Below are 27,933 nucleotides of genomic sequence, written 5' to 3'. Positions count from 1 at the left end.
CAGTACAATTAGGACCCTGTCTTCCTGTCTCTGGGTCCTGGGTTCCTTTCCCCTGACCCCACACTTCAGCATAAGCCAAGCAGTGATGAGAAGCCCACTTTCTAGTGCCTTTAGAGCTCCTGTCCCACAGTGAGGCCCAAGGAGAATGTGGGAAGGGACCTGGAGTCCCAGAGTCATATGGGAAGTGAAAATGCCCCAGGATTGCCCGGAACCCTCCTCCTTAGGGACTCCCAGAGTGAGTAAGAGCTCCCTTACTCACCCATTAGGCCACCACCCTCTCCAGGGGCCCCTCCCAGCCAGGTGTCAGCAGAGGAGGAGGAGGGGAAGAGGAGGAGGGACTGAGGCCACCACTCCAGTCCAGGGCTGCTGGCTCCCAAGTCTGGTGTTGGTGGGAGGGACCAGGCGGGGCGGGAACAGACGGCTGCCTGCCGGGAGCCAAAACGAAAGCACTCTGGCTGGGACTGGCCCGGAGTCAGGACTCCCGGGAGAGGCGAGCGCGAGCGGGCCAGCGCCGGGACCCCAAGACTGAGGAGCGATTCCAGCCTCTCCTGCCCCGAGGCCCGCGGCTGAGTGGGAGAAGAGGTGTGGTGTCTGCCCCCCCTCTGGGGGGGGGCAGGATAGGGCCTCAGGCCTGGGTGCTGCCTGGCACCTGGAAGATGCCTGTGCCCTGGTTCCTTCTGTCCTTGGCACTGGGCCGGAACCCCGTGGTCCTCTCTCTGGAGAGGGTTGTGGGGCCTCAGGACACTGCTCGCTGCTCTCCGGTGAGTCTGGGGCCCCGGGAGGGCTGAGGAAGGTTCAGGGTTCGGTCCGGGGCCGTTGAGGCCCTAGCCTGGCTCCTGTCACTGCCATCCTGGTCAGAACTGCCCTGGCTGGTCTGTCGGGTCCTGATGGGGTAAGAGAAGAATGGGGAGGGGGCAAGAGCTAGATTTGAGTTCTTCTGGGAGGGACTCGAAAAAGGGAGAAAGAGTCAGGGCAGGGGGGTAGGGGAATGTTAGATTTGGAAGCATAAATTCTGACTTGTCTTTACCTCTTTCCCAGGGCCTATCCTGCCACCTCTGGGGTGAGTAGCTCTACTTTTAGAGAGGAAAGATCTTCCTGGGTTGGCAGCAGGGAAGAGGGATGGGAGCTGTTCAGCCTAGGGAGAGCCCAAAGCTCCTTGGCCCTCTGGGGGTGTCAGGTGCAACCAGACTCTGGGTCTGAGCAGCTTCAGCACCCACCCCATCCTTCACACACAGATGGTGACGTGCTCTGCCTGCCCGGGAGCCTCGTGTCCATCCCAGGCCCCGTGCTGGTGCCCACACGCCTGCAGACAGAGCTGGTGCTGAGGTGCCACGAGGAGACTGACTGTGACCTCTGTGTGCGTGTGGCCATCCACTTGGCCGTGCACGGTGAGCCTGTCATCCTGTGATTGGGCATTGGGTGTGCGTGAATGGTCTGATGTGGACACAAGGACAGGGTGGGGGGAGTCTGCCAGGTAGCCCGGAGCATCCTCAGATTCTCCTGGAGGACACTGGCCAGTGCACACTCCCCAAGGCAGCCTGGTCTCACTGCCCACCCCCCAGGCCCCAGGCCTGGCCTCTGCTTCCAAGCACCGAGCTTCCTGGAAGGAAGCCAAACCCAGAGCCGAGGCTGGACCTGTGCCTTGCTCTCGGGCCCTTCCAGGGTACTGGGAAGATCCTGAAGATGAAGAGAAGTTTAGAGGAGCAGCTGGCCCAGAGCTTGAGGAGCCTAGGAACGGTGAGGAGAAACTGGCTGACCCAGCTGTCCCTGCCCAGAGCCTTGCCCTGGCGTCCTGGGCCTGACCGCCTTCTTGCCCTGTTGTTCACAGCCTCTCTCCAGGCCCACGTTGTGCTCTCCTTCCAGGCCTACCCTACTGCCCACTGCGTCCTGCTGGAGGTGCAAGTCCCCGCTGCCCTCGTGCAGCCTGGTCAGTCTGTGGTATGCAAAATAATAATAATGCTAACCACTTCCTAAAGATGAAATTCATGAAGTACTTTCACGTCCATTATCTCTTTAAGTCCTGATTTCGGCAGGGCTGTGGGCAAGTCATTTCAGTCCTTTATGCTTCAGTTTTCTTGTCTGTAAAGCGGGTATAAGAATAGTCCCACCTCGGGAATTCCCTGGCAGTCCAGTGGTTGGGACTTCCAGCTTTCACTGCTGAGGTTTGATCCCCGATCAGGGATCTAAGAGCCCACAAGCCATGAGATGTGCCTCCCTCACCAAAAAAAAAAAAAAGAAGAAGAAGAATAGTCCTGTCTCATATGGCTGTTGTGAGAATTAAATGAGTTGATATATGTAAAATACCTGGTATAATGCCCAGCTCGGAAGTCTCAGAAAGTTTAATTTTTCTTTTGTAATCCCTTAACTGAGTGGGAGGGTGTAATCCCTTAACTGGCCCTGCTGCCACTCCTCCTGAGGGCGTGTGCTTTAGAGCTAGAGTCCTTGAGGACACGTTCATGATGGAATTTGGGGCCATACAGTATAGTCATTTGTTGGGAATAGGGCAGAGGGCGAGTGGAGAGGGTCCATGGAGAGGATTCTGAGCCTTATACCACCAGCCTTCTGCCACCCTCTCCTCACAGGGCTCTGTAGTATTTGACTGCTTCGAGGCTGCCCTGGGGGCTGAGGTGCAAATCTGGTCCTACACTCAGCCCAGGTACCAGAAGGAACTCAATCTCACGCAGCAGCTCCCTGGTAAGTGACCCCAGAGCCTGAGGGACCCCAAGTCTGGCCCCTTGTCTCTCTCCCCACTGGCCACTGCCCCTCTGCATTCACCCCCTTCCTTATCCCAACTTCACTCAGGCACTCTCACCCTCAGCCTCCCCAGATGACATTGCTCCCCAGTGGGCACTGAAGTAGATATGGGTGATATTGAGGGGACCCGGAGTCTTCCCAGGGGTTGGTTTGCCCTCCTTTCTTTGGCCCCTAACCCCACTGGAGGCTTTTCTGTGATCTCTCCCCAGACTGCAGGGGTCTGGAAGTCCAGGACAACATTCAGAGCTGCTGGGGTAGGAGCTAGGTCCAGCGAGGCTGGGAGGAGGGAGGGGCTTGTTCTGGAGTGGGAGGGACCCTGGGAGTCAACTTCAGGTCTGGCTGCCACACCCCACAGGCTCACAGAGCTCATTCATTCATTTATCACACATGATGTACAGTAGCTCCTACTCAGTGCCAGGCATTCAAAGATGAATTCTCACTCCTTAGAACAAATATTCATACCAGGGACATCCAGAGGCCCAAAGGATGGTCAGGATTATGGTGTAACTGCCCCCCCCCATATATCAAAATAAAAAATAGCTTTAAACCATAAAATAAGGGCTAAGGATCTCAAGGTTCTGATGATGTTTTTCACATGCACTATTTGGACTTTTGTTTCATTCCTTTTTAAAAAATACTTTATTTATCATGGTGTACCATACATACAGAAAACTGTAAAGTGCACTAATTTTAATTCCAGTTCAGTAAATTTTTACGTATGTGTACACTTGTAGAACTACCAGCCACATCAAGATAGAAACACCGTGGTGCTTCTGAACTCTTAAATTATTTCAACTTCATTTTCTACTTAGTTTCTTAAACTTAAGCTTGATGCCTCTTTGGTAATTCATTTAAGACTGCTCAGCACCAGGGCTCTGATATACAGATACACATCATGGATTTCATGTCTGTATTCATTTAGTAGACCTTGATTCACTTAGTCATCAGATACTTATTGAGTAATTATTCTGCCCAAGGAATATCCCTAGGCACTGGAGATAAACCAATTAAAAAAACAAACAAACTGACAAAATCCCTGTCCTCACGGAGCTGACATTCTAGCTGGGAGTCAGGGTCACGGTAGAGGTGACAGAGGACAAAATAAACACATGGAAGTGTGAAATATACAATAAGTTAGATGGTAATTAATGCTACAGAGAAAATTCAAGGAAGAGGGATATGGAGGTTGGGAGTTGCAGTGGTCAGTCAGCAAAAGACCTGAAAGAGGTGAGGGAGGAGCCGTATGCGTATCTGAGGGGAGAGGGTTCCATATGGAGGGAAGAGCCAGTGCCAAGAGCCTGAGGCAAGAGTGTGTCTGGTATGTTTAAATATTAGTAAGAAGGACAGTGTGTCTGCAGCAGGTTAATTAAGGAGTACTAGGAAATGAGATTAGAGGGGTCACAGCAGCCAGACGGGAGGGACTTGCAGGCATTGTAAGGACCCTGACTTTTACTGTGGGAGTGAGGTGGTGGGGGCGGGCATCAGAAGGTTCTGAGCAGAGGAGAATGCTTTATTTTAGTGGCTTTCTGGCTGCAGAGGGAGAAGCAAAGAGAAGAGCCATCTCCAGACCCCATAGTGGGGTCTACACGGGCTCCATCCTGGGGTGCGGCCAAAGTCTGCTTCGAGATGGACATGGGCTCTGCCCTCCAGGGGCCCTCTAGTCTAAGGGGTTTGAAGGAAACTCCAAAGGGCACTGGGTGGGTATGACCCAGGCTTGGGTGTGCAGAAGAAGTGAGGGAAGACTGTCTGTCTCTGCATCCCCCCACAGCCCTGCCCTGGCTCAACGTGTCTGCAGATGGCGAGGATGTGCGCCTGGTGCTGGACGTCTCTGAGGAGCAGCACTTCGGCCTCTCCCTGTACTGGAACCAGGTCCAGGGCCCTGTAAAACCCTGGTACCACAGGAACCTGGTGAGGCCTCCCCCTCCCCAAGTCCATTCTCGCCATAGGCTGATACCCATGCTAAAGTTGCAAGTGCCTTATCACAGGGGGCCCTTGAAAAGGACACAGCCACCCACAGTCAAAGCAAAGATCATCGGTGGGAGAATAGCTGCTTGCCTAGTGTCCTTAACTTTGGCCTGCAGTCTTCCTCCTACTCGTCTTCTCCAGCTTCTCCCTTTCTACTTGTCCCACAGACTGGGCCACAGAACATTACCTTGAACCACACAGACCTGGTCCCCTGCCTCTGTATTCAGGTAGGAGCAGAGTCCGGCTGGGAGCCTGGGGAAGGGGATCAGGGAATTGGTGAGAGGGTTTGTCCTCACCTTCCTGGTGGAATCTATGGGCTCCTAGAGGGGCTGGCCCCCCTTGACCTTTGTTGTCCTGTGTCTTCTGCTTGTGCATGCCCTGAACACTCTTCCTGCTCTTTGAAGGCTTCTGCTACTCCTCCAGTTCCCTCTCTGGGCTTCCCTGGAGAGTAGAGCCTGTGTTGTGAACTCAGACTCATTTGAATCCTGATTCTTGCCATTTCCTAGCTCTGTGATGTTGAGCAATTCACTTCACCTCTCTGAGCTTGTTTCCTATATATAAAATGGGAATAACAGTACCAGCATAAGAGGGCTGTTACAAGGAAGTGTGCCACTTCCAGCTTATATATGCTATAATAATACATTCTCCCTCTGATTGTACATTTAATTGGTCATCAGGTCCCATGTTTTACCTCTGACATTAACATCTCTGACATTCTCACTACCTGAAATGCCCTCACTTCTTTTTCATATATCCTAATCCTTCCAGTTCAAATGTTACCTCTTTCCCAAAGCTTTTGTTCAAACTCCTGGCCTCTCTCATCTCCAAATCTTCTTGCATTTCCATCTTTTCTGTTCATTATTTATAATTTCTTTTGTTATTTGGGCATCTGTCTCTCCTTGCACATCACAAATCCTCAGTAAATTGAGTGCTTGATTTATTAATTTGTATATATGTTTTATTCTTACTAGAACTGTGAATCTGTAATTTCCCTGAAGGCAAGGAAATAATATCTATTCAAATTTAGTAAATTCCCTGGAGCTTTGCATAATGCTTGGCAGGTAGTGGGTGCTAATCAAGTTTGTTAAGTTAATGAATGAATGAATGCGTGAAACTCTACTGCTTAGCACAGTGTTAGGATATATAACAGACACTCATGAAATGTTTGCTGTGACATAAATGTTCTCATTGCCAAGCACAATGCCTGCTACATAGTAGGTGCTCTTAAATGTTTGTTGAATAAATTATTATATTTCTCCTGTGCTTAGAACAAGGCTAAGCCAAGAATGGGTGCACTTAAAAAGTCTATTGGAAGAATTAATGGAGAATAAATGGATGTGTGCTTCACACTTAGCACAGTGCCTGGCAAGTAGTATGTTCTCACAAAGTGATTATGGATTTAATTTTTGAATGTCCCTATGCCTACCATAGTGCTAAGACACATATTAGGTACTCATTAAAAATTTGTTGAGTGAAGATATTGCCAGATGTTGGCATGGGGATTGCTGAAAGAATAAATGTGTGCAATTCTAGGACTTTGCAGAGAACAAGAAGATCATGTGTTTGTGAAATACGTCCTCCCTCTATATTCAGTATCCTAGAGGGATTAGTTCCAGGACTTCTGTGGATACCAAAGTCTGCGATCCTCAAGTCTTTTATATGATATAAAATGGTGCAGTATTTACATATAACTTACTCAGATACTCCCATATACTTTAAATCATTTCCATATTGTTTATAATACCGAATACAACCTAAATGCTATGTAAACAGTTTCCTGTAGACAAATTCAAGTTTTGCTTTTTGCAACTTTCTGGAATTTTCTCCCCAAATATTTCTGATCTGAGGATGAAGGAAAATGGATAAAGCGGGCCAAGGAGGGCTGACTGTTTGGGGCTGAATGAATGCATCCCCAGGGCTTTAAGCATAGGGTTGGCTGGGTTGAACTGACCTGTGGAGCTCTCTTTCCTCTCTAGGTGTGGCCTCTGGAGCCTGACTCTGTCAGGACCAGCATCTGCCCCTTTAGGGAGGGTGAGTGAACGGGTCTGGCCAGGGCAGGAGCAGTGTGGGAGGGACCTGCTGGTGAGCAGTGCAGTGACCTGGTCCTCTGCCTGCAGACCCCCGCGCACACCGAAACCTCTGGCGTGCTGCCCAGTTGCAGCTGCTTCCCCCGCGGGGCTGGCGGCTGGACGCGCCGTGCTCGCTGCCCGCCGAGGCCACTCTATGCTGGCAAGCACGGGATGGGGGCCCCTGCCTGCCGCTGGTCCCGCCGCTGCCCCGAGAAAATGTTACTCTGAATGTAAGTGAGGGGGCAGGAGGTTCCTGGGGTTGAGGAAGGAAGGGGAGCCCAGGAGCCCACTTTCATGACCTAATGCATTACCCTCTTTCCACAGAAGGTTCTTGAGTTCCCCTTGCTGAAAGGCCACCCCAACGTCTGTGTCCAGGCAAGAAGGGGGCGCCAGAGAGCTGAGCTGGGGACAGGACCTGCATGGACCCCCAGTCTTCTGGATCCACTTTATCCTTGGGTCCCTGGAGCAAAGTGGTTACCAGCTTCCTCTTTAGGAGTTCCACTATTTACTTTAGCAGTGCATGGCATGGGAGCCTGGGCACTTCACCTGTCTGAATGTCAGTCTCCTCACGTATTTAATGGGGATGATAATAGTAACTACTTCATAGAGTGGTTATGAAGATTAAATAAGTGCTTCACCTTGGTGCCTGGCACAAACTAAATGTTCAGCAAACCTTAGCTGCTTTGATAATTGCTATAATGGTCCCATTTCCCTACCTGGAGAAATGGGTTGCTTTACAACTTAAAAGAGTGGTTATAAAAATATTAATTCAAGATTTATTGAGCAACTACTGTATGCCAAGCACTGTTTTCGGCTCTTGGGACAGCTATGTCAGTGAATAAAAACAATAAGTATTCCCACCTTTAGAGAGCTTATGTTCTAATGGAAAAAGGCAGACAATAGACATAATGAGTAAATTACATAGTCTGTTATAATTGTGTATAATTGCTATAGAAAAAGATGAGGAAGGAGAAAAGAGGGTTGTAGTTGCAATTTCAAGAGGGACAGTCAGATGAGGCTTCTTTGAAAAGGTGGTTAGATGAGAAGGGAGTATATAAAGTGCTATCAGAAATGAAGAGAGTAGGGACTTGCCTGGCAGTCCAGTAGTTCAGACTTTGCCTTCCAGTGGAGGGGGTGCAAGTTTGATCCCTGGTTGGGGAGCTAAGATTCCACATGCCTTGCAGCTGAAAAACCAAAACATAAAACAGAAGCAATACTGTAACATTCAATAAAGGCGTTTAAAATAGGCCACATCAAAAACAATTTTTTTTTTTTTTAAAGAAATGAAAAGAGCTAATTTAGAGCTGAGCTTCCCAGGTGGCTCAGTGGTAAAGAATCTGCCTGCCAATGCAGGAGACACAGGTTTGATCCCTGGGTTAGGAAGATCCCCTGGAGAAGGAAATAGCCACGCACTCCACTATTCTTGCCTGGGAAATCCCATGGACAGAGGAGCCTGGTGGGCTACAGTCCATGGGGTCACAAAAAAGTTCAGACACAGTTTAGAGATTAAACAGGGAAGCAATTTAGGGCCGTCAGGCCCTTTAGCACAGATAACCTCACAAGGCTGAGGCTGAGAAAGATGGAGTGATTCCTCATTAACCAGCCTTGAACCTAGATCTGCCTAAGCTCAGGTCCAGAGTCCAGACCGCCTCCTCCCCCAACCTGACAGGCCTCCCCCTTGTCTCTCCTTCCTTCTCTTCTGATTTTTCTGGCCTCAGCTTCTCTTTTCCTCATGTCTCTAACTCTGGGCTCTTCTTAGCAGGTGAGCACCTGGGAGAAGGTACAGCTGCAAGAGTGCTTGTGGGCTGGTGAGTGGGACCTCGGGGGAGGCTGGGGCAAGGCCACTGCAATGGGGTGAACCCAGGAAGTGCCAGCTCCTGGGGTGAAGGTCAGGCATGGAGCAGGGTTGGGTTAGGTCTAACTCAGAGTGGGTCTCACCCTTTCCAGACTCTCTGGGGCCCCTCAAGGATGACATGCTGCTGGTGGAGACACGAGGCCCCCAGGACAATGGTTCCCTCTGTGCCTTGGAACCCAGTGGCTGCACCCCACTGCTCAGCAGGGCATCCACGGTGAGGGATGGCAGACCCTCTTCCATGTCCCTTTCCAGCTCCATCTCACACCTGACCTCAAATTTTCACTCTCTTCACATTCCCCTCCTTCGAGCCAACCCCTGTGCTGGTCTCTGGGAATGTGGGGGTGACTTAGACTTGGGCCTTGTTCTCATTGGCCTCTCAAAAGTCTCCCAGCACCCCCTCCCAACTATTCTGCACACCTGTAGCCTGGTCTCCTAGGTATAGTGCCTCTAGGTGACAGCCCCCCCCCTCCTTGGCTTGGCAGAGGGCAGCTCGCCTTGGAGAGCAGTTACTACAAGATGTGCAGTCGGGCCAGTGTCTACAGGTAAGTAGGTGGCAGGAGGGCCCTTCCCAATGCCAAAAGGCAACAGGCTTCAAACCCTGTCTTAAACCTCTTTTACCTCTTCCTGTGCCTAGCAGGAAAGAGTGAGAAACCTTCTGGGGCAGGGTCCTCCTCACTGTCCTCTAGCACCCACCCATCCATGTGCTTATTTTGTGTCCAGCCCGGGGGAAGCTAAGGGTTGAGCCACTGTCCCCAAGTTGCTCACTGGTGGGTAAGAAACCAGCAAATAGATAACCACTGGGTTAAGACAGTCGATAACCAATGTGTTAAGCTTTGGTTTCCAGAGGACATTCAAGGAAGGGTCTCTTGCTGTGGGCCAGTTCTGGTACCAGGAGGAAGGCACAATCCAGAAAACAGGCACAGCATGAGCAAAGCAGAGCAGCTTGTGGCAACCTGCTGTGTGTAGGGGGAAATATGCATGGTCGAGGCTGCAAATTTGGGACCTGAACTTGGTGGATGTGGAACACCAAGCTGGATTTGCTTTTGTTTGTATCTTACAGCTGTGGGACAATGACCTGGGAGCACTCTGGGCCTGCCCCATGGACAAGTGTGAGTATTACAAGAACTGCCCTTATCTGTACCAGGAGCTGGAATCTTGACAGGGACCATCCCCAAGGAAGCAAACACAATGGCCTTGTCCTTCCCTGGCTAAGATCAACCAGAGGGTAATTCCTTCATTAATTCACAAACTTATCTGGTGATCCCAGCATCACCAGAGACACAATCCTTGTCTTCATGCCAGTGTCCAAAGCCATGAATGCTTATAGAAGGGAGCTAACCTAGGTCAGGCGAGTTCAGGGGAAAGGTTGGAAGTGAACTCTGAAGGCTGAGCTAGATGAAGGGGATGGGTAAAGATGCATTTTTGTGAAGACCCTGGATGATTTTTTGAGGAACTCCAAGGTGGCCAGTGTGATTGTGTTTTGAGAGGTAGACCTCTGTCATGAGATGAGGACATGAGGGCCATTGTAGAGCCTTGGGAACCAATGTAACCAATTTGGATTTTATATTAAGAATAGCAGGAACTTCCTGAAAGGCTATAATCAAATTTGCATTTAAAAAGATCTCGGGCTGCCATGTGGTAATGAAAGGGAAAGTGGATCAGTTGTGTCTGACTCTTTGGGACCCCATGGACTGTATAGTCCATGGAATTCTCCAGCCAGAATACTGGAGTGGGTAGCCTTTCCCTTCTCCAGGGGATCCTCCCAACCCAGGAATCAAACCAGAGTCTCCTGCATCCAGGTGGATTCTTTACCAACTGAGCTATGTGGTAATGCTGCTGCTGCTGCTAAGTCGCTTCAGTCGTGTCCGACTCTGTGCGACCCCATAGACGGCAGCTCACCAGGCTCCTCTGTCTCTGGGATCCTCCAGGCAAGAATACTGGAGTGGGTTGCCATTTCCTTCTCCAATGTGGTAATGAGTTAGAGGCAAAAAAGAAAAAGGTCAGGGACACCAGATAGAAGGCTGCTGCAGTCATCCAAGAGAATGAGGTCAAGAGTCCAGAGGCAGAAGGTGAAGTCACTTGAAGTCACTTGAAGTCACACAAGTAGACTGATCTGTGTTCATACCCTGTACTCTGACCCTATGAGCTCTGACTTTGGGCAACTCCATTTCTCTGAGCCTCAGTTGTTCTCCTTCGTGAAGTGGGGGTCTCTTAACAAGCCCATCTTCTCCCTTTATTCTCTAGACATCCACCAGCGCTGGGCCCTGGTTTGGCTGGCCTGCTTACTCTTGGCCGCTGTGGTTTTCCTTCTCCTTCTTCTCAAAATGAACCACGTGAAAGGTGAGCGCTTCCCAGCTCCCTATTCCCCAGGGGCAGATTAGAAGTTGGCCAGGAGAAAGCGGGGACCGGGCTGAACGGCTGCCTCCGCTCCTCTCCCCTCGCAGGGTGGCTGAGGCTCTTGAAGGAGGACATCCGCGCGGGGGGTGAGTGTGAGCAAGAGCGGGGCGGGGGGCCGCCCCCAGCGGGCCGGGCCTCGGGCCAGCTCACGTCTCCCTCCCGCCCTGTTCTCTCCCGCAGCGGCCGGCCGGAGCCGCGCGGCTCTGCTCCTCTACTCCGCCGACGACGCGAGTTTCGAGCGCCTGGTGGGCGCCCTGGCCTCGGCGCTGTGCCAGCTGCCGCTGCGCGTGGCCGTGGACCTGTGGAGTCGCCGCGATCTGAGCGCGCAGGGAGCGCTGGCCTGGTTCCACGCGCAGCGGCGCCAGACCCTGCAGGAGGGCGGCGTGGTGGTCCTGCTCTTCTCGCCCGGGGCCGTGGCGCTGTGCCGCGAGTGGCTGCAGGATGCCGCTTCGGCGCCCAGGGCAAACGGCCCGCACGATGGCTTCGCCGCCTCGCTCAGCTGCGTGCTGCCAGACTTCTTGCAGGGCCGCGCGCCCGGCCGCTACGTCGGGGCCTACTTTGACAAACTGCTGCCCGCGGACGCCGTGCCCGATCTGTTCCGCAGCGTGCCAGTCTTCTCTTTGCCCTCACAGCTGCCCGACTTTCTGGGGACTTTGCAGGGGCCCGCCGCCCCACGCCCCCGGCGGCTCGCGGAGAGAGCGGACCAAGTGTCCCGGGCCCTGCAGCCCGCCCTGGATAGCTGTCTCCGGCCCCCGGGAGCCCCGGGGACAGGACGCGGGATGGGGTCTGAGGCAGGAGACAGGACTTGAATAAAGTCAGACGCTATTTTTCTACCCGTGTCTCCAGTGTGTCGCCTCAGCTACTGTCTACCAAACTACCTCCAGCATCCGGTATCCCCGCGCCCCTTTAACTCCCGGACAGGTGCAGTCCAGAGACGACTCTGGTTGGCTGGCATGTGGTGACGCAATGGCACATGGCCCGCTGCCATTGGCTGTGGCGTGGGTTCCGCCCCTCGGCTGCGGAATCGGCGGCGAGTGCACGTCTTACGCATCCGCGGCTTTGGGAAGACTGAGCTGCTGGCGACCGCGGGCTGGGTGGGTTGTCTCTTCCTCCTCCACGGCCTATTTGGATCTGGATCCTTCCTTGTTCGCTAGTGGGCCCTGCCTTTGCCGTCTGCAGGCCCTGGACCTGACCTCTTCATATCCGGATCCAGGCTCCTCCCCCCTCCCCCACACCGGGGTTCTGGACTCCTCCCCGCAAAACCGTCCGTCCGGAGGCTTCTCCCGCAGTATTTAGGAATCTGACCAGTTCTCCATAATTCCGCTGATTCAGCCTTTTAGAACCATATTCCGACACTAAAACGATGGGCTGACTCCTACCTCCTTGCCGAGGATCCTGGCCATCTCCCCCCGCAGCGACGAGGATAACTTATTACCGTTCTGGAATTTTAGAATAGCTTCCTTTCCCTAACTGTCTGCCCTCCCTCGGACTTAACCCAGTCTAGCCTTCTTTTCTTATAACACAGATCTGGGCCCCCAGACCCGCAGCACCGCAGAACCCACCTTTTTCTTTCCCACTTGGCTTCCCTAGTGAACCCTCCCCACATCCTCTGTCTACAGGTCCCCAGCCTGGGAAAAGATGGCCCCAAGATCCTCAAGGGGCATAGCCCCAGCTTTGCTCTGTGGTCTGAACCTCTTCCTTGGCTTCCCAGGCCTGGTCTGGGTCCAACTTTCTGTGCCTCCCCAATCTTCTCCCCACACTGAGCCCCATCCATGTCACACCTGCCGGGGACTGGTTGACAGCTTCAACAAGGTGGGTGCATCAGCAGTGTAAGAGGAGGGGGCCAGCTACTGTAACACAGGGGTTGAGAATTGGGAGCTCTGGGATACAAGTCTGTATGGACTCATGTCCCAGCTTGGTTACTTTCTGTTTGAATAGACTTGGGCAGGTTGCCTCTCTGCCTCAGTTTCCTGGTTTGTGAAATACAAGTGCTAGAATGTGCCAGGCAGTGTACTTAGCTATTAATATTACTAATTTTCTCCATTTCCAGGGCCTGGAGAGAACCATCCGGGACAACTTTGGAGGTGGAAACACTGCTTGGGAGGAAGAGAAGTTGTCCAAATACAAAGACAGGTAAGAAAGAGGCTGGAGGGGTGAGTTTGTATACCTAACATCCCAGCCTCCGCTGTGCTGGTGGAGGCCTAGAGACACGTGGAAGGGACTTATTCAACCAGTGTCACTGAATATAGGACAGCACTAAACAAGCCAATCAGAATCCCCCCTTCAAGGAGCTTACATTCTAGTAGAGGAGACAGTGAATAGATAAGGTGCTATTGTTTAATCACTAAGTCACGTCTGACCCTTTTGCAACCCCATGGACTATAGCCCGCCAGGCTCCTCTGCCCATGGGATTTCCCAGGCAAGAATACTGGAGTGGGTTGCCATTTCTTCTCCAGGGGATCTTCCTGACCCAGGGATCAAATCCACATCTCCTGTATTAGCAAGCGGATTCTTTACCACTGACTCACCAGGGAAGCCCAAATAAATGAATAATGTCATATCAGGTGAAGAACGGTAAAGGAGGACGGACTGCAGATTGGTGGGAGACATGGCATTCAGCATATGACATTTGAACAGAGACCTGAGGTGCAGAAGCAGACAGTGCAACAGTTCAGGAAAGGGCTTGGACAGAGCGGAACTGAGCTTGATGTATTTGAGAAGTGGTTGAATTTGGAGTGAACCGAAGGGAGAGTGGCAGAAGATAAAGGCAGAGGGCCCGGAAAGTCACAGAAAGACATATAGATTTTGTTCTGATTATATCAGGAAGTCATCAGAAGGTTTGGAGCCAGGAAGTGATAACAGTTTTATTTATACCTACAAAAGATCTGTCACACGGAGAGACTATAGGGGGCAGTGGTGGAGGAGCAGGAAGACCAGTTGGGAGACTAGGTCATAGTCTAGGCATGTTGGCAGTGGTGGATGTGGTGAGGAAGGCTCAGATTCTGGGTTTATTTTGCAGATATAATAGAACGTGATGATGGAATCATTATGAGGTGTAAGAGGAAAAGAATAAAAGGTGCTCACTCGGTTTGGGGCCTGAGCAACTGGGTGAATAGTAGGACTGTTTTCTGAGATGAGATAAATGAGTCTAGGAGAGGCATGGAATCAGGTGTTCTCACTGAACATGTTGGGCTGAAATATCCATCAAATAGTCAAGTAGAGTTAGATGTAGGAGTCAGGAGTTCAGGGGAGAAATAGGGCTGGAAACATGAATTTGACAGTCATCAACATATAGTCAGCTTATAAAGCCAGGTAACAAGATGAGATTATATTGAGAGGAGAGGCCTGAGCCCTAGACCCGTTAGCTTTTCAAAGTCTAATTGGGGAAAGGAATTGCCATGCTTGAAATTAGACCATGTTGTCAGTTTTGATCCTTTGTACCCACGGGACGGTCACTTCACCTTTGATCCTCTATTTCCTTATCCGTAAAATTGGGAGTATTAATGTCAATCCAATTTTATATGATTGTGGTAAAGATTAAACTGTGATTAAACCACTAGAAAGAAAAGTTTTGTTATTATGTAACATTGGTCATTTTCCTTTCCCTCAATGGGCTTCAGCTTCCTCATTTGGGAATGAAGGGATTGACCAAGGTAACCCTAAGGGCAATTCTAGCTCAATAATGGTTCCTGTTTTTTGGTTTTATTTTAAATCACCACCTCCTATATGCCAGGCACTGTGCCAGACCCTTTAAGCATAATGTAATACATTTTTTGTATCGTATATACATTAAATTTTTTTTTTATTGTTGTAGAATGCAATCACATAAAATTTACCATTAGAAACATTTAGTACATTCAGTTTTTTGCAACTATTACCATCATCTAGTTCCCAAACAATTTCATCCCCCAGAAAAGAAACTCCATTCCCATGGAGCATCATTCTCTCTTCCCCCAGCTGCTGGAAACCACTAATCTGCTATCTGTTTCCGTGGATTTGCTGATTCTGTTGGAATCATACAATATGGCCTTTTATGTCCGGCTTCTTCCACTCAGCATAATGTTTTCAGGGTTCATCCACTTTGTAGCAAATATCAGTACCTTATTACTTTTTAAGGCTTAATTATATTCCGTTGCATTAATAGACCACATTTGTTTATCCATTTATCCATTGATGGATATTTTGGTTGTTTCTGCCTTTTGGCTACTGTGTATAGTATTGCTGTGAACGTTTGTTTGAACACCTGTTTTGCATTCTTTTGGTGAACTATCCAGGAGTGGAATTACTGAGTCATATGGTGATTCCATGTTTAACTTATGGAGAAACTGCTGAACAGTTTCCACAGTGGCTGTACCATTTTTCATTCCCACCTGCTATATAGGAGGGTTCCAGTTTCTCCACATCCTTGCCAACACTTGTTATATGATATGTTTTTAACCACATCTACCGAGCAAGGCTATTATATTCTGTTGTGCAGAGGCAGGGACTGAGCCATCTTCCAGCAAACCTGCAAGGGAGCCATTGTCCTCATTTTACAGATGAGAAAACATATTCAGGAGAGGTTAAATGACCTGCTCAAGGTCACACCACTAGATTGGAACCCAGATCTGTCTGACTTCCCAAACTAGTACCCCTTGGCCTGTGGCCTTTGACATTGTCTGGCACCAGGTGGGGGAAGGGATTATAAGGAGGGTAGTAGGTGGGCTGGAATGTGTTCCTACCACCCCCCCTGTCCCGTCAGTGAGACCCGCCTGGTAGAGGTGCTTGAAGGCGTGTGCAGCAAGTCGGACTTCGAGTGCCACCGCCTGCTGGAGCTGAGTGAGGAGCTGGTGGAGAGCTGGTGGTTCCACAAGTGAGTGATAGGGGCCTTCCTGGGAGGGGCTCAGGCCAGGATGGCTGGTAAAGCAGGGGGTGGTGAGCTAGGGGCTATGTCCTCCCTTGGCTCCTTCCTCCAAACCCAGGTGTGCCAAGAACTGCTGGGGAACCCAAGCTCCCACTCTGAGCTGCAGTCTACAACTCTGCCAGACAAGAAGAGGGTGGCCTTATGGGTCCTGTGCCCAAAATGGCTGTATCACAGATGCTGTTGGAGGTTGGGGGGTGGGGTGGGCAGCACCTCTGACACTGTCTCAGCCCCTTCACTGTCCCCCCACCTCAGGCAGCAGGAAGCCCCCGACCTCTTCCAGTGGCTCTGCTCAGATTCCCTGAAGCTCTGCTGCCCCTCAGGCACCTTCGGGCCCTCCTGCCTTCGTGAGTTTTTCCAGGTCCTCTTGGGGGCTGGAAGGGAACTGCTGGGGTCAGGGGTCCAGTCCTGACCCTGCCCCTGGCTGGCTCTTTGAGCTCAGCCTCCTCAGATCACTTCTCTGGACCTCTGTTTTCACCTACCTCACAGAGCTGGTTGGTAAGATGAGCAAATCAATGGGGAATGACTCTGAAAAGAGATACGGAGCTAGACTGAGTCAGATGGGACCATGGTTTCTATCATGTATTTGAGAAATCCCCCCCCACCCCCAGCCCCACATTTCCCATGCCTGGACTAAGGGACTAAGGTATGACCTTCTTAGGGACAGGCAGGTGTTGCCTTGAAGCCCCTGCTGTCACCAGTTTTTTTTCCCACACAGTTCTGAGACAGGAGCTGAACTTACTACCAGCCCCTTTTAGAAAAATCTTTCTTGCAGCTGCACATATAAAGAGTTAGCAACAAAGATGGTCAATTCAGTCTTCCTAAAAGAAAAGATTTGTAAATAACCTAACCATTCCACAATGGAATGGTCAAGTAAATTTCATAAAGTTTTATGACAGAATATTATGGCATTGTTAAAATGGTTTCCTCTCCAAAAATGTTTACTGATATTGGGGGAAATATTCTGTACATACAAAGTTGTATTTATGATCCTACCTGGTTCGGTGTCTGCCCACAGCCTGTCCTGGGGGTGCGGAGCGGCCCTGCGGTGGCTATGGCCGTTGTGAAGGGGAAGGGACTCGAGGGGGCAGCGGGCACTGTGACTGCCAAGCTGGCTACGGGGGTGAGGCCTGTGGCCAGTGCGGCCTCGGCTTCTTTGAGGCGGAGCGCAACGCCAGCCATCTGGTATGTTCGGGTAGGTAGCCCAGAGGTGCGGGGCCAGGCAGGGGTGTGTGGGATACCTGTCTGCCCACCCTCATACTTCCCCCTTTCCGCCCAGCTTGTTTTGGCCCCTGTGCACGCTGCTCAGGACCTGAGGAATCACATTGTTTACAGTGCAAGAAGGGCTGGGCCCTGCATCACCTCAAGTGTGTAGGTGAGTGGCACCCTGTCTGGGAAGGCGGGCAAGGTCTCGGGCTTGGTGCCCCGTCAACACACATATCTCTAGGCTCGACCAGTCCAGTTTCCATCTTCATAGAGAAATATCATCCTGGTTGGAAAAGCGGAAAAGTAACCAGACACTTTCAGTACAGACCAATTGTTGTACAGTGGGAAATGTGGCTCATCCAATTTGGTGGTGGTGGGGAATCAGGAAAGGCCTCTTGGAGGAGGTGTCACTTGGGTCTGGTCTTGAAGATTAGAGAAGGGTTAGCCAGGGGAATGAGGATACTGAACTTGGGGTCAGGAAACCTGTGTTTGAGACTTAGTTTCGTCCCTGTCTAGTCATTTAGATAGACGAGGGTAAAGGCTAAGCTGCTGTAACAGAAAGATCCCCAAAGGCTGGCTTAGTGAATATAGAGGTTTATTTTCATCTCATATCAGTCTTGAAGCCAGTGGTCCAGGCTAGCAGAAAAGCTCTGCTTATCACGGTCATTAGGACCTGGATTCCTTCTGTCTTACTGTGCAGTCCTCCCCTTGGGTGTTGTCTTCCTGGTTGAGGCTGGATCATGGGCACCTCCATGTTTCACGACCTGGCACTGAGGAGGTGAGATAGAGAAGAAAGGGCACAGAGGATCTAAGTTCGTTGTTTTAAGGCCAAGCGAAAAGTGCATCACGTCACTTTTGTTTGCATCCCGTTGGCCAAAACTCAGTCCCAAGGCCACAGTTAGCCGCAAAGTTGAAAAACCGTAGTCTCCAGTTGGCCAGCCCGAGTCTAGCTGCACCCCTGTATCTGTGGTGGCGGACAGCCTGCCGTCTCAGCCATACTCTTTGAGCCTGGGCAAGTCCTTTCCCAGCAACCCTGGCCTCAGCTTCCCTGTGAGTGAAATGGGGATTAAAGTCCCCACCCTGCCGGCCTCTTTGCAGACATTGATGAATGCGGCACGGAGCGAGCCAGCTGTGGAGCCGACCAGTTTTGTGTGAACACAGAGGGCTCCTACGAGTGCCGGGGTAAGTGTCTGCTCCTGTCTTCTGGGGACAGCTATGGGGAGGCTGGGAGGCTCTGCTCCATGCCTTTCCCCACAAACTGCCGCCTTCCCAGGTGCCCCAACCCCTCCACCCTAGGTCTCTTCTGGAGCAGGGCTCCTCCAGGCCTAAGGGCAGCTCACCCTTGTCTCTCTCCCTGCTCCAGACTGTGCCAAGGCCTGCCTGGGCTGTATGGGGGCAGGACCCGGCCGCTGTAAGAAGTGTAGCCCTGGCTACCAGCAGGTGGGCTCCAAGTGTCTCGGTGAGTGTCCTCCCACCCAGGAGTGCCTCGCCCACCACGAATCGACAGGGGCTGGGCTGTGGACAGGGTGTGGGAAGGAAGGGCGGAATATTGCCTGGGCCAGGGCAGATGGGTGTCAGGATGTGAGTGAGATGGGACCCTGGCGGTCAGGGCTCTGACCCCTTCTTGCCCTCCCTCAAGATGTGGACGAATGTGAGACAGCGGTGTGTCCGGGAGAGAACCAACAATGTGAGAACACCGAGGGCAGTTACCGCTGCGTCTGTGCCGACGGCTACAAACAGATGGAGGGCATCTGTGTGAAGGAGCAGATCCCAGGTGAGCCCCAGGAACCTGGGGAGGGGAGTTCCTCATACAGGGGGAGGGCCGGCAAGCCCCTCGTCTGGGCAGCTGCAGACCTTCCCTTCCCCACCCCTTCATGAGGCTGCCCTGGCACAAGAACCCCACCTCCCAGGCTGGCTTTGGGTGGCCTCACCCTTCCTAGGGTAGGGAGGAATCCTGACTTGGCGTCAAATCATTCTGCCTCCCCAAGCCCCTTTCCCCATCTGTCCTTGCCCCGCTGCTGAGGGCCGTTGTAGGCCGTGGGTGTGATGAGACGAAGGACAGTCACAGTGATGGTGATAGTGACCACTTCCATGGTTTCGAACTACATGTCACATGCTGTTCCAGGCATGTTGTACATATTGACTGATTTCACCCCTAAAACAAATCCCTTGTAATAGCTCTTATTCTCATCCCCACTCTGCACAGTGGAAACAGGGACACAGAGAGATGAAACAGCTTGCCCAGGGCCCCATGGCAAGCCGGTGGCAGAGTTGGGTGTCAAATCCAGGTGCTCTGACTCTGGAGCTGGGTTTGTACACATGCTCTGACATGACTGTCTCACATGGCCTTGAGCAAACCTCTCTGCACCTCAGTTTAGTGAAACATGGATAATAACTGCCCATCTGGGAGTTGTTCTCAGCGGTGAATGATGCCGTGTGCTGGTGTGCCCAGCGGGCATGTATGTGGCAGCGATGATCAGGCGTGTAGGAGGCTCCAGAAAGAGGAAATGAGTGCCAGGTGCTTCTCTTGCTCAGAGTCAACGGGCTTCTTCTCGGAGATGACGGAGGACGAGCTGGTGGTGCTGCAGCAGATGTTCTTTGGTGTCATCATCTGCGCACTGGCCACGCTGGCTGCCAAGGGCGACTTGGTCTTTACCGCCATCTTCATTGGAGCTGTGGCAGCCATGACCGGCTACTGGTTGTCAGAGCGCAGTGACCGTGTGCTGGAGGGCTTCATCAAGGGCAGATAATCGCTGCCACACCTGCATCATCTCCTCCCGCCCCGGCTGCCCCCAAGGTTGGGACTCTCCCATCTGGACACTTGAGGCACTTGCTTTATTTTTGAGAGTGGGGTAAGCACCCCCTCCCCACTTTATAGAGCAGCCCAGACACCAGGCCCTTGGGGGAAAAAGTAGCCCCAAGGGTAGGTGCCTTGAGATCTTGACCTTGGGGCACTGGGCTGGTTTCACAATGTGTGAATTTTTTTTAAACAGTGTCTCCTCGTTGTGGCTGCTGGTGAGCTTTGGCCCTTGCCCAGGGTGTGGTTGGGGGAAGGTGTCCCTGCAGTGGTGGGCCCTTCACAGCCCCCTTCTGCCAGCTGCATGCTGCCAGCTCCTGTTCTGTACTCACCCCCCTGCCCCTCAGCCACTGATTTATTTATTCATCTCAGGAAATAAAGAAAGGTCTTAGAAAATGGAGAAGCTTGTCTTCCTACCTGTTCCCATCTGCCATGGGTTGGCTTAAGCTACTGAGAGCCCTCCACCCTTGGGGAAGTTTCCTAAAACCCTGGGAAACTGAGGTCTCTCTTGATGGGAGGAGTAGAGGGAAGGCAAAGGAGAGCTTTGGCCCTGAAGTATGTTAAGAGAAGGGGGATGGTGGAACCAAGCTTAGGAATGGAACTTTCTCAGTTCAGTACCTATCATTTGCCAAAGGACCCTGACAAATGACTCTTCTATAAAATGGGCATGATAATGCTTCCCATTCAGGCTTAATGTGAGAATTAAGGTGATGGATATAAAGAGCTGAAAAGTGTACAGCAGATAGATATTCCATGAAATATTGGTAGCCGTTATTTCTAAAGCCTCCAAGGGGAATTCCCTGGTTGTCCAGTGGTTAAGAATTTGCCTGCCAGTGCAGGGGACACGGGCTCAATCCCTGGTCCGGGAAGATTTCCATGTGCCAACAGGCAACTAAGCCCATTCGCCACAACTACTGAAGCTCCCATGACCTTGAGCCCATGCTCCGCAACCAGAGTAGCCCTCCCTGGCCACTGGCCAAGACTAGAGAAAACCCACACACAGCAATGAAGACCCGGTTCAGACCAAAAAAACAAAAAAGCCTCGGAGAGTTGAGTGCCCTTTCCTTTGGAATTCCTCCCTTCCACAGTACACGCAGGACTTGGAATCACGAGGTGGGTGGGTGAAGGGGGCTATCTCCTCTAAACAGGATCCTGGCAGAAGAAGGCGTGAGCCAAGTCCTAAGGGTTTATTTCTTTGGCACAAAGAGGACAGTCTGGACAAGCAAGACTCATCTCCACCCTGGGGAATCTGGAGGGGATGTTTTGGGAACCTGTACCCTGTTCCCCATTCTCAAATCCGTGCATGTCCACCCTGTATTCCGTATAAGTCTCAGCCTCTGTGCAAAATACCCGCTGAAAAAAATAGAGATATTTTAAAAAACAAAAATCCTGGGCTGGGGGTGGGTTCATGTCTGGCTGTCTCCGGAGGTTGCATTCAGTTGGAGGCCCAGGAATACTCCTGGAATGTCTATCAAATGCTCAAAGTCCCAGAAAGTATGCTGTGCTAGGGCCCTGAGGGAAGGGCCCTGGTCCTGAGTTTCTGGACCCCTCAGAGCTCGATGGTGTCACTGGAGGCGCTGCGCGAGTCTCCCGTCTTGCATCGAGGCTGGACCCCATCCTGGGGCTCCCCAGGCCGCGCGGGAGCCGGGGCAGGAGCTGGGGTAGACAGTAGCTGCACTGTGCTGGGCAGCTCATCCAGGGGCAGACTGTCCACTGACGACAGCCCGTGGCGCCACGGGTTCCAGCTGATCTTGAGCGAGCCCCGGGAGAAGCTGTCCACAGAGCTGCCGGAAGCCGCCGCGTCAACTTCGTCCACCACGTGTGGCGGGACCGGGCCGCGCACGCGCACGTCGCTGAGCGACCGGCAGCGGCCTCGGAGGAGCGAAGAACCCAAGCCGTCGAGCTCGGCGTCGGGGTGGCTGCCCCGGCGCGACCGCAGCGCGCCCCCGGGGGGCGGGGAGGCCAGGCAGCGGAGGCCGCAGCGTCGGAAGACGCTGTCTTGGACCAAGTGCTCTCGGAAGAGCGCGGCATCGATGCTGCGGCTCAGGTTGATGGGTGATGGCGGCCGCAGGTCCAGCTCGCTTATCGACGGCGCCGGCCCCATGCTGCTGCGGGACAGTCCGGGGCCACCCTGGGGGCCGCGGCTCAGCGACGCAGCCGAACCCCAGGCGCCAGAGCTGGGCGTGGCTGGAGGCCCACCCTCCGCTGGATTGCGGATGAGGCTCTTGCTGATGTCCAGGGTACCTGCGTTGACGCCACTGGGCCCCGCATAGCAGTTGTTGGGCCGCTCCGGCACCTCGGTCTTGCTAGAGGGCGTGGGGCACGCCAGGCGCAGCAGCTTAGCCCAGCAAGCGTGCTCTGTGGGCGGCCTGGGCCGCGCGGCGGCCAGAGCGGCCAGCGCCAGGGTGAGTGCCCATGTCAGCTCCAGCAGGCGCAGCCAGAAGTGGACGCCCCACCAAGCCCACGAGAAGCGGCCCACCCGGCCCGGGCCCGGGTACAACCAGAGCGCCGCCGCCAGCTGCAAGCCGCTGGCCAGCAGCCCCAGCGCTCCGGCCACAGCCAGCAGCCTCGGGCCCGGGCTGGCATCCCAGCCCCTCGGCCCGTCCAACAGGCGGCGACGGCACAGGCAGAGAGTGCCCAGAGCCACGGTCGCGCCCCAGGCGCACGATAAGCCCTGGGCCAGGAGGTTGAGCGCAGGCCTCGCCGACAGCAGGTCTGTGGCGAGCAGCCCCAAGCCGTGCGCCAACGCCAGCACTCCCAGGAGGAGCGGGTTCTGCAGCTGCTGTGGCAGCCCCACGCCCAGGCCCAGCAAGGTCAGGGCCGCCAGCGCGGTGAGTAGCAAGGGGAAGGGCAGATTGTAGAGCACCAGGCCGGCGCGTAAACCCAGCCGTGCCTGCGAGCCATACGGGTCGGTGAGCATGTAGGCGGATCGCAGCCCCGCCGCTACCAGCACCAGCACCGCCGCTACCAGCGCCAGCCGGGGCCCAGCAGGGGCGGCTGCCAGCGAGGCCAGTGCCAACAACGCGGGCAGCAGGAAGAGCACCCCCACCCCGTAAACGTGCAGCTCCCAGGAAAAGCTCAGCACCCGTCGCAGGGGACCCCAGCGCAGAGGGGGTGCCGTGGCGTTGGCTGGGGGGCTGGAGGCAGGGACTGATGCCATGGAGCTGGCTGAGGGCTCCGGAGGGGGTGGCTGGCCCAGGGCGCGCTGCGTGGTGACCCGAATGAGGCCCCGGCGAGACGTCGAGGGGGCCTGTACAGGGGGTGCTGGGGGATGGCTTTGGGGGCGCCCCGGCCACTCCTCGGCTTCATCTGCAATAATAACAGTATTAAAATAGCCCTTTGAAAAGTGCTTTTGATTTCCCATCATGCTCCGCTGTGGCGAATAAGTTATATAACTTTGCCAAGCACATCTGTAAAATGGGGACGGTAACAGAACTGCCCACCCACCTTGGGTTGCAGTGAGGATTAAACGTTTAGCATAGTCCCCAACACCCACTAAGGGTTAAATGGAGGTGTCCTGTCATTCTTATTGACTTATAAGCAGTTCCCAATAGGGGCTGTATATTAGAATCACCTGGAGATCAACTCAATCAGAATTCCTCTCGCTGGGGCCTGGGCTTTGGAATTTTTTCAAAGCTCCTCCAGTGAATCGTGGGGGTTGGAGAATCTCTTGCACTAAATAAACCCATGTTAATTTAATTGAAGACTTTTCTAGTCCCCAGAGTGCAAATGACTTCTCCCAGAGTACCCAGTGAGTAGTAGTTTATTATCCTAAGTTGTTTGAAGTTGTTGGTCAGTTCCTTTAAGGAGGCATTCATCCCCATTCATTTCCCACCCCTCCCTTATATACTTCACACAGGTTCCTTTATTCCAGAGTACCTGCTCTCACCAACCCCCCAGCCATGCCCTCACCTGGCTTCAGGGATCCCACAGGGCTCTCTGTTCGGTTTGCAGTTGGGCCAAGGTCCGAGGGGCCAGGGATGAGGGACTTGGGGGTACCTGGGGCCTCCACTGCACCTCTCACCCGCTGAGGGGAGATGGGATCTGCTCCATTCATTGCTGCCAACTCTGAAATAAAAAAAGCAGTCATCGCTTTGCCTGACCCTCCAGCGTTCCCCCAAATCTAATCCTCCAGGAGAGAGACATGATCACCCTCATTTGCCAGAATGAGGTAAATGGGACCCAGAGGGACCAGAGGTCACACAGAAATGGGGACATCCAGCCACCCTGGAACACTGCCCCTCCCAGCCCTGATCAGCACCCTCACTTTGATACCCACCTGGCTTGGGCCGCCCGTCGGAAGTCTCTGAGGCTGGGGGACCTGACGGCTGGGGTCCTGGTGAGCCCCTGACATCAGGGAGGTGAGCCTGTTTGGGGGAGGGACTTGAAAAACTGTCTTCCCAGGCCTCCCCACCTCCAGCCGTCTTGGGCAGCTCCATGGGCTGCTCCTCAGCAGGAGGAAGGCTTCTGGCCAGTGCCAGGTCTGGCTGGGACTCAGGCTCCTGAGAGGATGCCCCCTCAGCTGGTGATACTGTGCCAGTATCAGGAGCTGCTGGACCCTGCTGGGTGGAGAAGGGGCCTTGAGCTGCCTCCTGGAAGTCCTCCTCACCCCCACCCCGTTCTTCTAGCCCTGGCCTCACCACAATACCCGGGTGGGGCGCAAGAGTTGGGGAAGGACTCTTGTGGTCCCAGGGAAATGTCTCCGAGACCCTGGTCTTGCCTTTGGCCAATAGACCCTCATCTCTAGGTGGTAGCTGTCCCACTTGGCCTCCAGGTTCCCCCGACGTGGGAGGAACTGTGGCTAGCCCGAGGTGGAGTCTGGGAGTCGTGGGGAAGAAAGGGAGGTGGGGGGCGCCCACTGGATAGGGGACTGGTGCTTCTTGCTCCATAGGCTCCTGTGAGTCGGGAGGTCCTGTCCAGCCCTGAGAAATTGGCCCTCGAGCCACCTGGAGGTCATCGGTCACTGGGAGTCCTTCTCTCTGAGCCTCATGGGCCGCTTTAGGTCCATGCAGGGCTGGGCCAAGGGCGTCTTCGGGCCTCTCTGGCATCTCCTCAGCAGGGACCTGGAGGACAGTGGTGTTCCAGGGGCTCTCGTCTCTGGGCTTCTCCCAGAAGAAGTCGAAGGCCCGACGCTCCATGTCAAGAGGGCCCTTGTCGTGGGCTCCAGGGGTCAAGTGTGGTTCTGAGTCCTCAAGGGGTCTGGGAAGGCCCCGGCCCAGGGCGGGGCTGGTCCCCAGGGACAGCAGGGGCAACAGCAGCAGGAGCCCATCCACACAGCCCCAGGGGCTGGGGGCCATGCTCCACGCTGATGCCTGGGCCTCGAGCCCTCCGCTTCCAGTCCTCACCAGATGAGCCTGAAAAAGGAGAGGGGGATGGCGCATGAGGGTGGGGTCTCCCATAGCTACCCCACGGGGGCTGGTGGGAAAGAAAGAAGCAGCTTCCTCCTCTACCCGTTCCTTCCTGTTCAGCCTCTGCATGCTACCCAGAGTCCCTTTGACACTACCTCTCTGGTCATGCCACTTGCCAAAATTCAGAACCTTCAGTGGTTCCCCACCGCCCTCAGGAGAGAATATAAGGTCCTCTCCTGACCTCCCAAGGCCACACCGGGCTGCTCACCTATCCCTCAGCACCCACAGAACTGCCTGACACTCCACGCCTTTGATACGGCTCTTTGCTCAGGCTGGAATGCCGTCTCCCTTCTCCTTCACTTGCTGAAATCCTTTATGCATAAATAAATATTTTTAAAATCCTATTCTTGAAGGCCCAGCTCAAAAATTACAGAAGTGGAGAGGGAGAGGAATATGCCCCGGCCTTTGAGGAGGGACCTGGGTTTGAATCCCAGCTTCACCAATTTCTGGGTGACTTACTTTTCCCCTCCGCATCATGGTTTTCCCATCCATAAAATGGGTATAATGATAGTACCTAACTCCAAGGGCCTCTTATAAGACATAACAAAACACATGATGAGCCAGGCCCATAAATGGAGCTGAATAAGCATTAGAGCCCTCTGACTTTTCCTTTTGTCCAGGAAGCTTTCTTTCTCACTAGCCCTCTAACCATGTCAACAAATAATTAGAGCACATACTGTGCGCCAAGCCTGGGGGATAAAGCAGTGAACAAGACTGGCAAGATCCCTGCCCTCATGGAGCTGGTGTTCTGGGTAAAAGACAGACAATGAATCCTTTTAAATAAGGTGGGCTATGGAGAACATAAAACAGGGGTAAGAAATAGAAGAATGGGGGACGGCTTTACACAGGAGTGCAAGAAAGGCCACTCAGGTGACATTTGAGCTAAATACAGAATGGGAAGAAGGAGTCATCCATTAGATGATATCCAGAAAAAGCATTTGCTGGAGGAAACAGAAAGTGCAAAGGCCCTTCGGCAGGCGCAAGGAGCACAGCAGACACAGGAGAAAGGAGCAGAGGGAGATGAAATCAGGGAGGCAGGGCTTTCTCAAAAGCCACAAAAAGGCACCTGGATTTTATTCTCAGTGTCCCACCCAGGGAGCCAAGGGAGATGACAAGCATAGAAGTTACAAGGGAAATCTGAGAAGTGTTTTAAAAGGGGGAGAGAGGCCAGTGCAGAAACCAAGGTAGGATATGATGGTGGCTTGTTTCAGCTTGAGTATTTCTTTCCCCGACACCTTCTCCACCCCTTCCCGTCACACTGGTCACATAGTATAGTAATCTGTCTCCCCACCCACCTGGGGCTTCTCAAAGGCTGTGTCTTTTATTTCTTGTCTCCAGTCACTGCATATACGTAGCCCAAGTATATTCCCTTACAGTTCCCCTTCTTGAGAGTCCCTAATGTAGGCGGGAGGCAGGAAGGGACCCCACGGCCAGGAGAGGGGGACAGTGGCTGTGAGAGCCAGTGCCTGGGTGAGTTTAAGGGCAGAGACCCTGTTCGATTCCTCTCTGGGGACCAGTTGTGCTCAAAGCTCCCTGGTTCCTAATCCTTGGTGGCTCACAGACACCTTGAGAAGCTGAAGAAAATGCCAGGTGGTCTCCCCAGGGAAATGTCCCGGTTCACCAAAGCTTGTGGGTAATTTTAGGGGGAATCAAAGACCCCTTAAACCCATCCCCCAAACTGAGTTTAGTCTCTGCCTCGTTAGTTCATTTCTCAAACATGCACCGAGCCTATGCTCTGCTCCTGGCCCAGGCTAGGTGCAGAGGACCCGAGGAGAAGGCTCAGTTCCAGTGTCTGGAGTGGGGTTGAGCTGAGGGGGAAGAACTGGAAGGCCAGGAACACAGGCACTGGTTAGTAACAGTTGTCCTTTGTCAAGCTCGTCCATACTTAGGCTCCTGTGCTAAGCTTAGCTGCATGTCCTCGATTTCATCCACCCCTCCCAACACAAGCAGGTGTGGGTATATCCATTTCATAGGGGAAAAAAGCAAGGTTCAGAGAGGCTGAGCAACTCAGCCAAGGTCACACAGGCTGCCAATGGCTATAGTAGGGGCTGTGAAACCCGCACTGGCTCAGTTTACACAGGAGGTCCGAGAAGATTTGCAGAGGAGGAGGCAGTAGAGTTAGGCCTTCCACGATAAACATATGCCATCTGCTCACCACCCCCAATCCAAGAGATGTAGTCATCTCCGGATGAGCAGGGGGCTGCCCAGCTCTGGGTTCCAGCTGCTGAAGAGATTTTTTTTTTAGTGGGGAGGGTGTTCTCCCTACCTCAGGGACTGAGGAGAGGCCATCCTGGGCGCAGGATGAGGGCCACCGCAGGGCAGCCTCAGGAGCCGGTCCATCTCGGGTTACCTCTCCTTTTCCTTCATCTCCTCTCCCCTGGCTCCGCGCCTTCCCGCAGTGTCCTGGGTGGGGGTAGGCGCTAGGGCAGACCCTGCCGCTCGCACCGGAGACGGGGGCTGCAGGCCATGCTCCCTGCCGGGGCCCCTCCCCTGCCCCCTCCCTAGTCCAGCTCCTCACCTGGGCGCCAAGCTGGCAGCCCCCGTGTTCACCTTGCGCGCGTCCCTGAAGCTGCTCTCCACGC

The 27,933-nt window shown here is 53.3% G+C and overlaps 3 protein-coding genes across 41 annotated transcripts; 2 read left to right on the top strand and 1 right to left on the bottom strand.

Moving 5' to 3' along the window:
* The first annotated feature begins 445 nt into the window (after window positions 1–445).
* Window positions 446–11,873, top strand: IL17RC (interleukin 17 receptor C). 38 transcript variants are annotated; one of them, XM_081528063.1, is made up of 19 exons: window positions 446–761; window positions 1,039–1,060; window positions 1,236–1,388; window positions 1,663–1,737; window positions 1,829–1,927; window positions 2,583–2,694; window positions 2,964–3,008; window positions 4,523–4,662; window positions 4,887–4,946; window positions 6,696–6,750; window positions 6,837–7,018; window positions 7,113–7,163; window positions 8,551–8,596; window positions 8,736–8,857; window positions 9,126–9,185; window positions 9,704–9,752; window positions 10,888–10,983; window positions 11,088–11,126; window positions 11,221–11,873. In XM_081528063.1, exons 4-19 carry the CDS (start codon window positions 1,684–1,686, stop codon window positions 11,847–11,849), a joined length of 1,839 nt encoding a protein of 612 aa, XP_081384189.1. In that variant the 5' UTR covers window positions 446–761; window positions 1,039–1,060; window positions 1,236–1,388; window positions 1,663–1,683; the 3' UTR covers window positions 11,850–11,873. The 38 variants fall into 38 exon arrangements, with proteins under 38 accessions (XP_081384189.1, XP_081384188.1, XP_081384166.1 ...); XM_081528062.1 differs by having other exon boundaries at window positions 8,548–8,596; XM_081528040.1 differs by having other exon boundaries at window positions 1,829–1,938; window positions 7,116–7,163; window positions 8,548–8,596.
* A 185-nt stretch (window positions 11,874–12,058) lies between these two features.
* On the top strand, window positions 12,059–20,343 carry CRELD1 (CRELD disulfide isomerase 1). 2 transcript variants are annotated; one of them, XR_014064770.1, is made up of 12 exons: window positions 12,059–12,134; window positions 12,660–12,852; window positions 13,091–13,173; window positions 15,782–15,892; window positions 16,196–16,287; window positions 16,959–17,135; window positions 17,220–17,315; window positions 18,245–18,328; window positions 18,510–18,605; window positions 18,786–18,920; window positions 19,682–19,998; window positions 20,140–20,343. XR_014064770.1 is itself a non-coding variant. In XM_081527924.1 (11 exons), exons 2-11 carry the CDS (start codon window positions 12,679–12,681, stop codon window positions 19,894–19,896), a joined length of 1,263 nt encoding a protein of 420 aa, XP_081384050.1. In that variant the 5' UTR covers window positions 12,059–12,134; window positions 12,660–12,678; the 3' UTR covers window positions 19,897–20,343. The 2 variants fall into 2 exon arrangements, 1 of the variants encoding a protein (XP_081384050.1); XM_081527924.1 differs by having other exon boundaries at window positions 19,682–20,343.
* Window positions 20,344–21,115: 772 nt separating this feature from the next.
* Window positions 21,116–27,933, bottom strand: PRRT3 (proline rich transmembrane protein 3). The gene is made up of 4 exons (XM_081527906.1): window positions 27,870–27,933; window positions 24,223–25,297; window positions 23,856–24,011; window positions 21,116–23,252 (listed from the first exon to the last, which is right to left on the bottom strand). The coding sequence occupies exons 2-4, from the start codon at window positions 25,238–25,240 to the stop codon at window positions 21,493–21,495; spliced, it is 2,934 nt and encodes a 977-aa protein (XP_081384032.1). The 5' UTR covers window positions 25,241–25,297; window positions 27,870–27,933; the 3' UTR covers window positions 21,116–21,492.

The sequence above is a fragment of the Giraffa tippelskirchi genome, chromosome 9 (assembly GCF_054371585.1).
Source record: "Giraffa tippelskirchi isolate mGirTip1 chromosome 9, T2T-mGirTip1v1.2.pri, whole genome shotgun sequence".
Classification (NCBI taxonomy): domain Eukaryota; kingdom Metazoa; phylum Chordata; class Mammalia; order Artiodactyla; family Giraffidae; genus Giraffa; species Giraffa tippelskirchi.
This window is presented reverse-complemented; position numbering and strand designations above follow the sequence as displayed.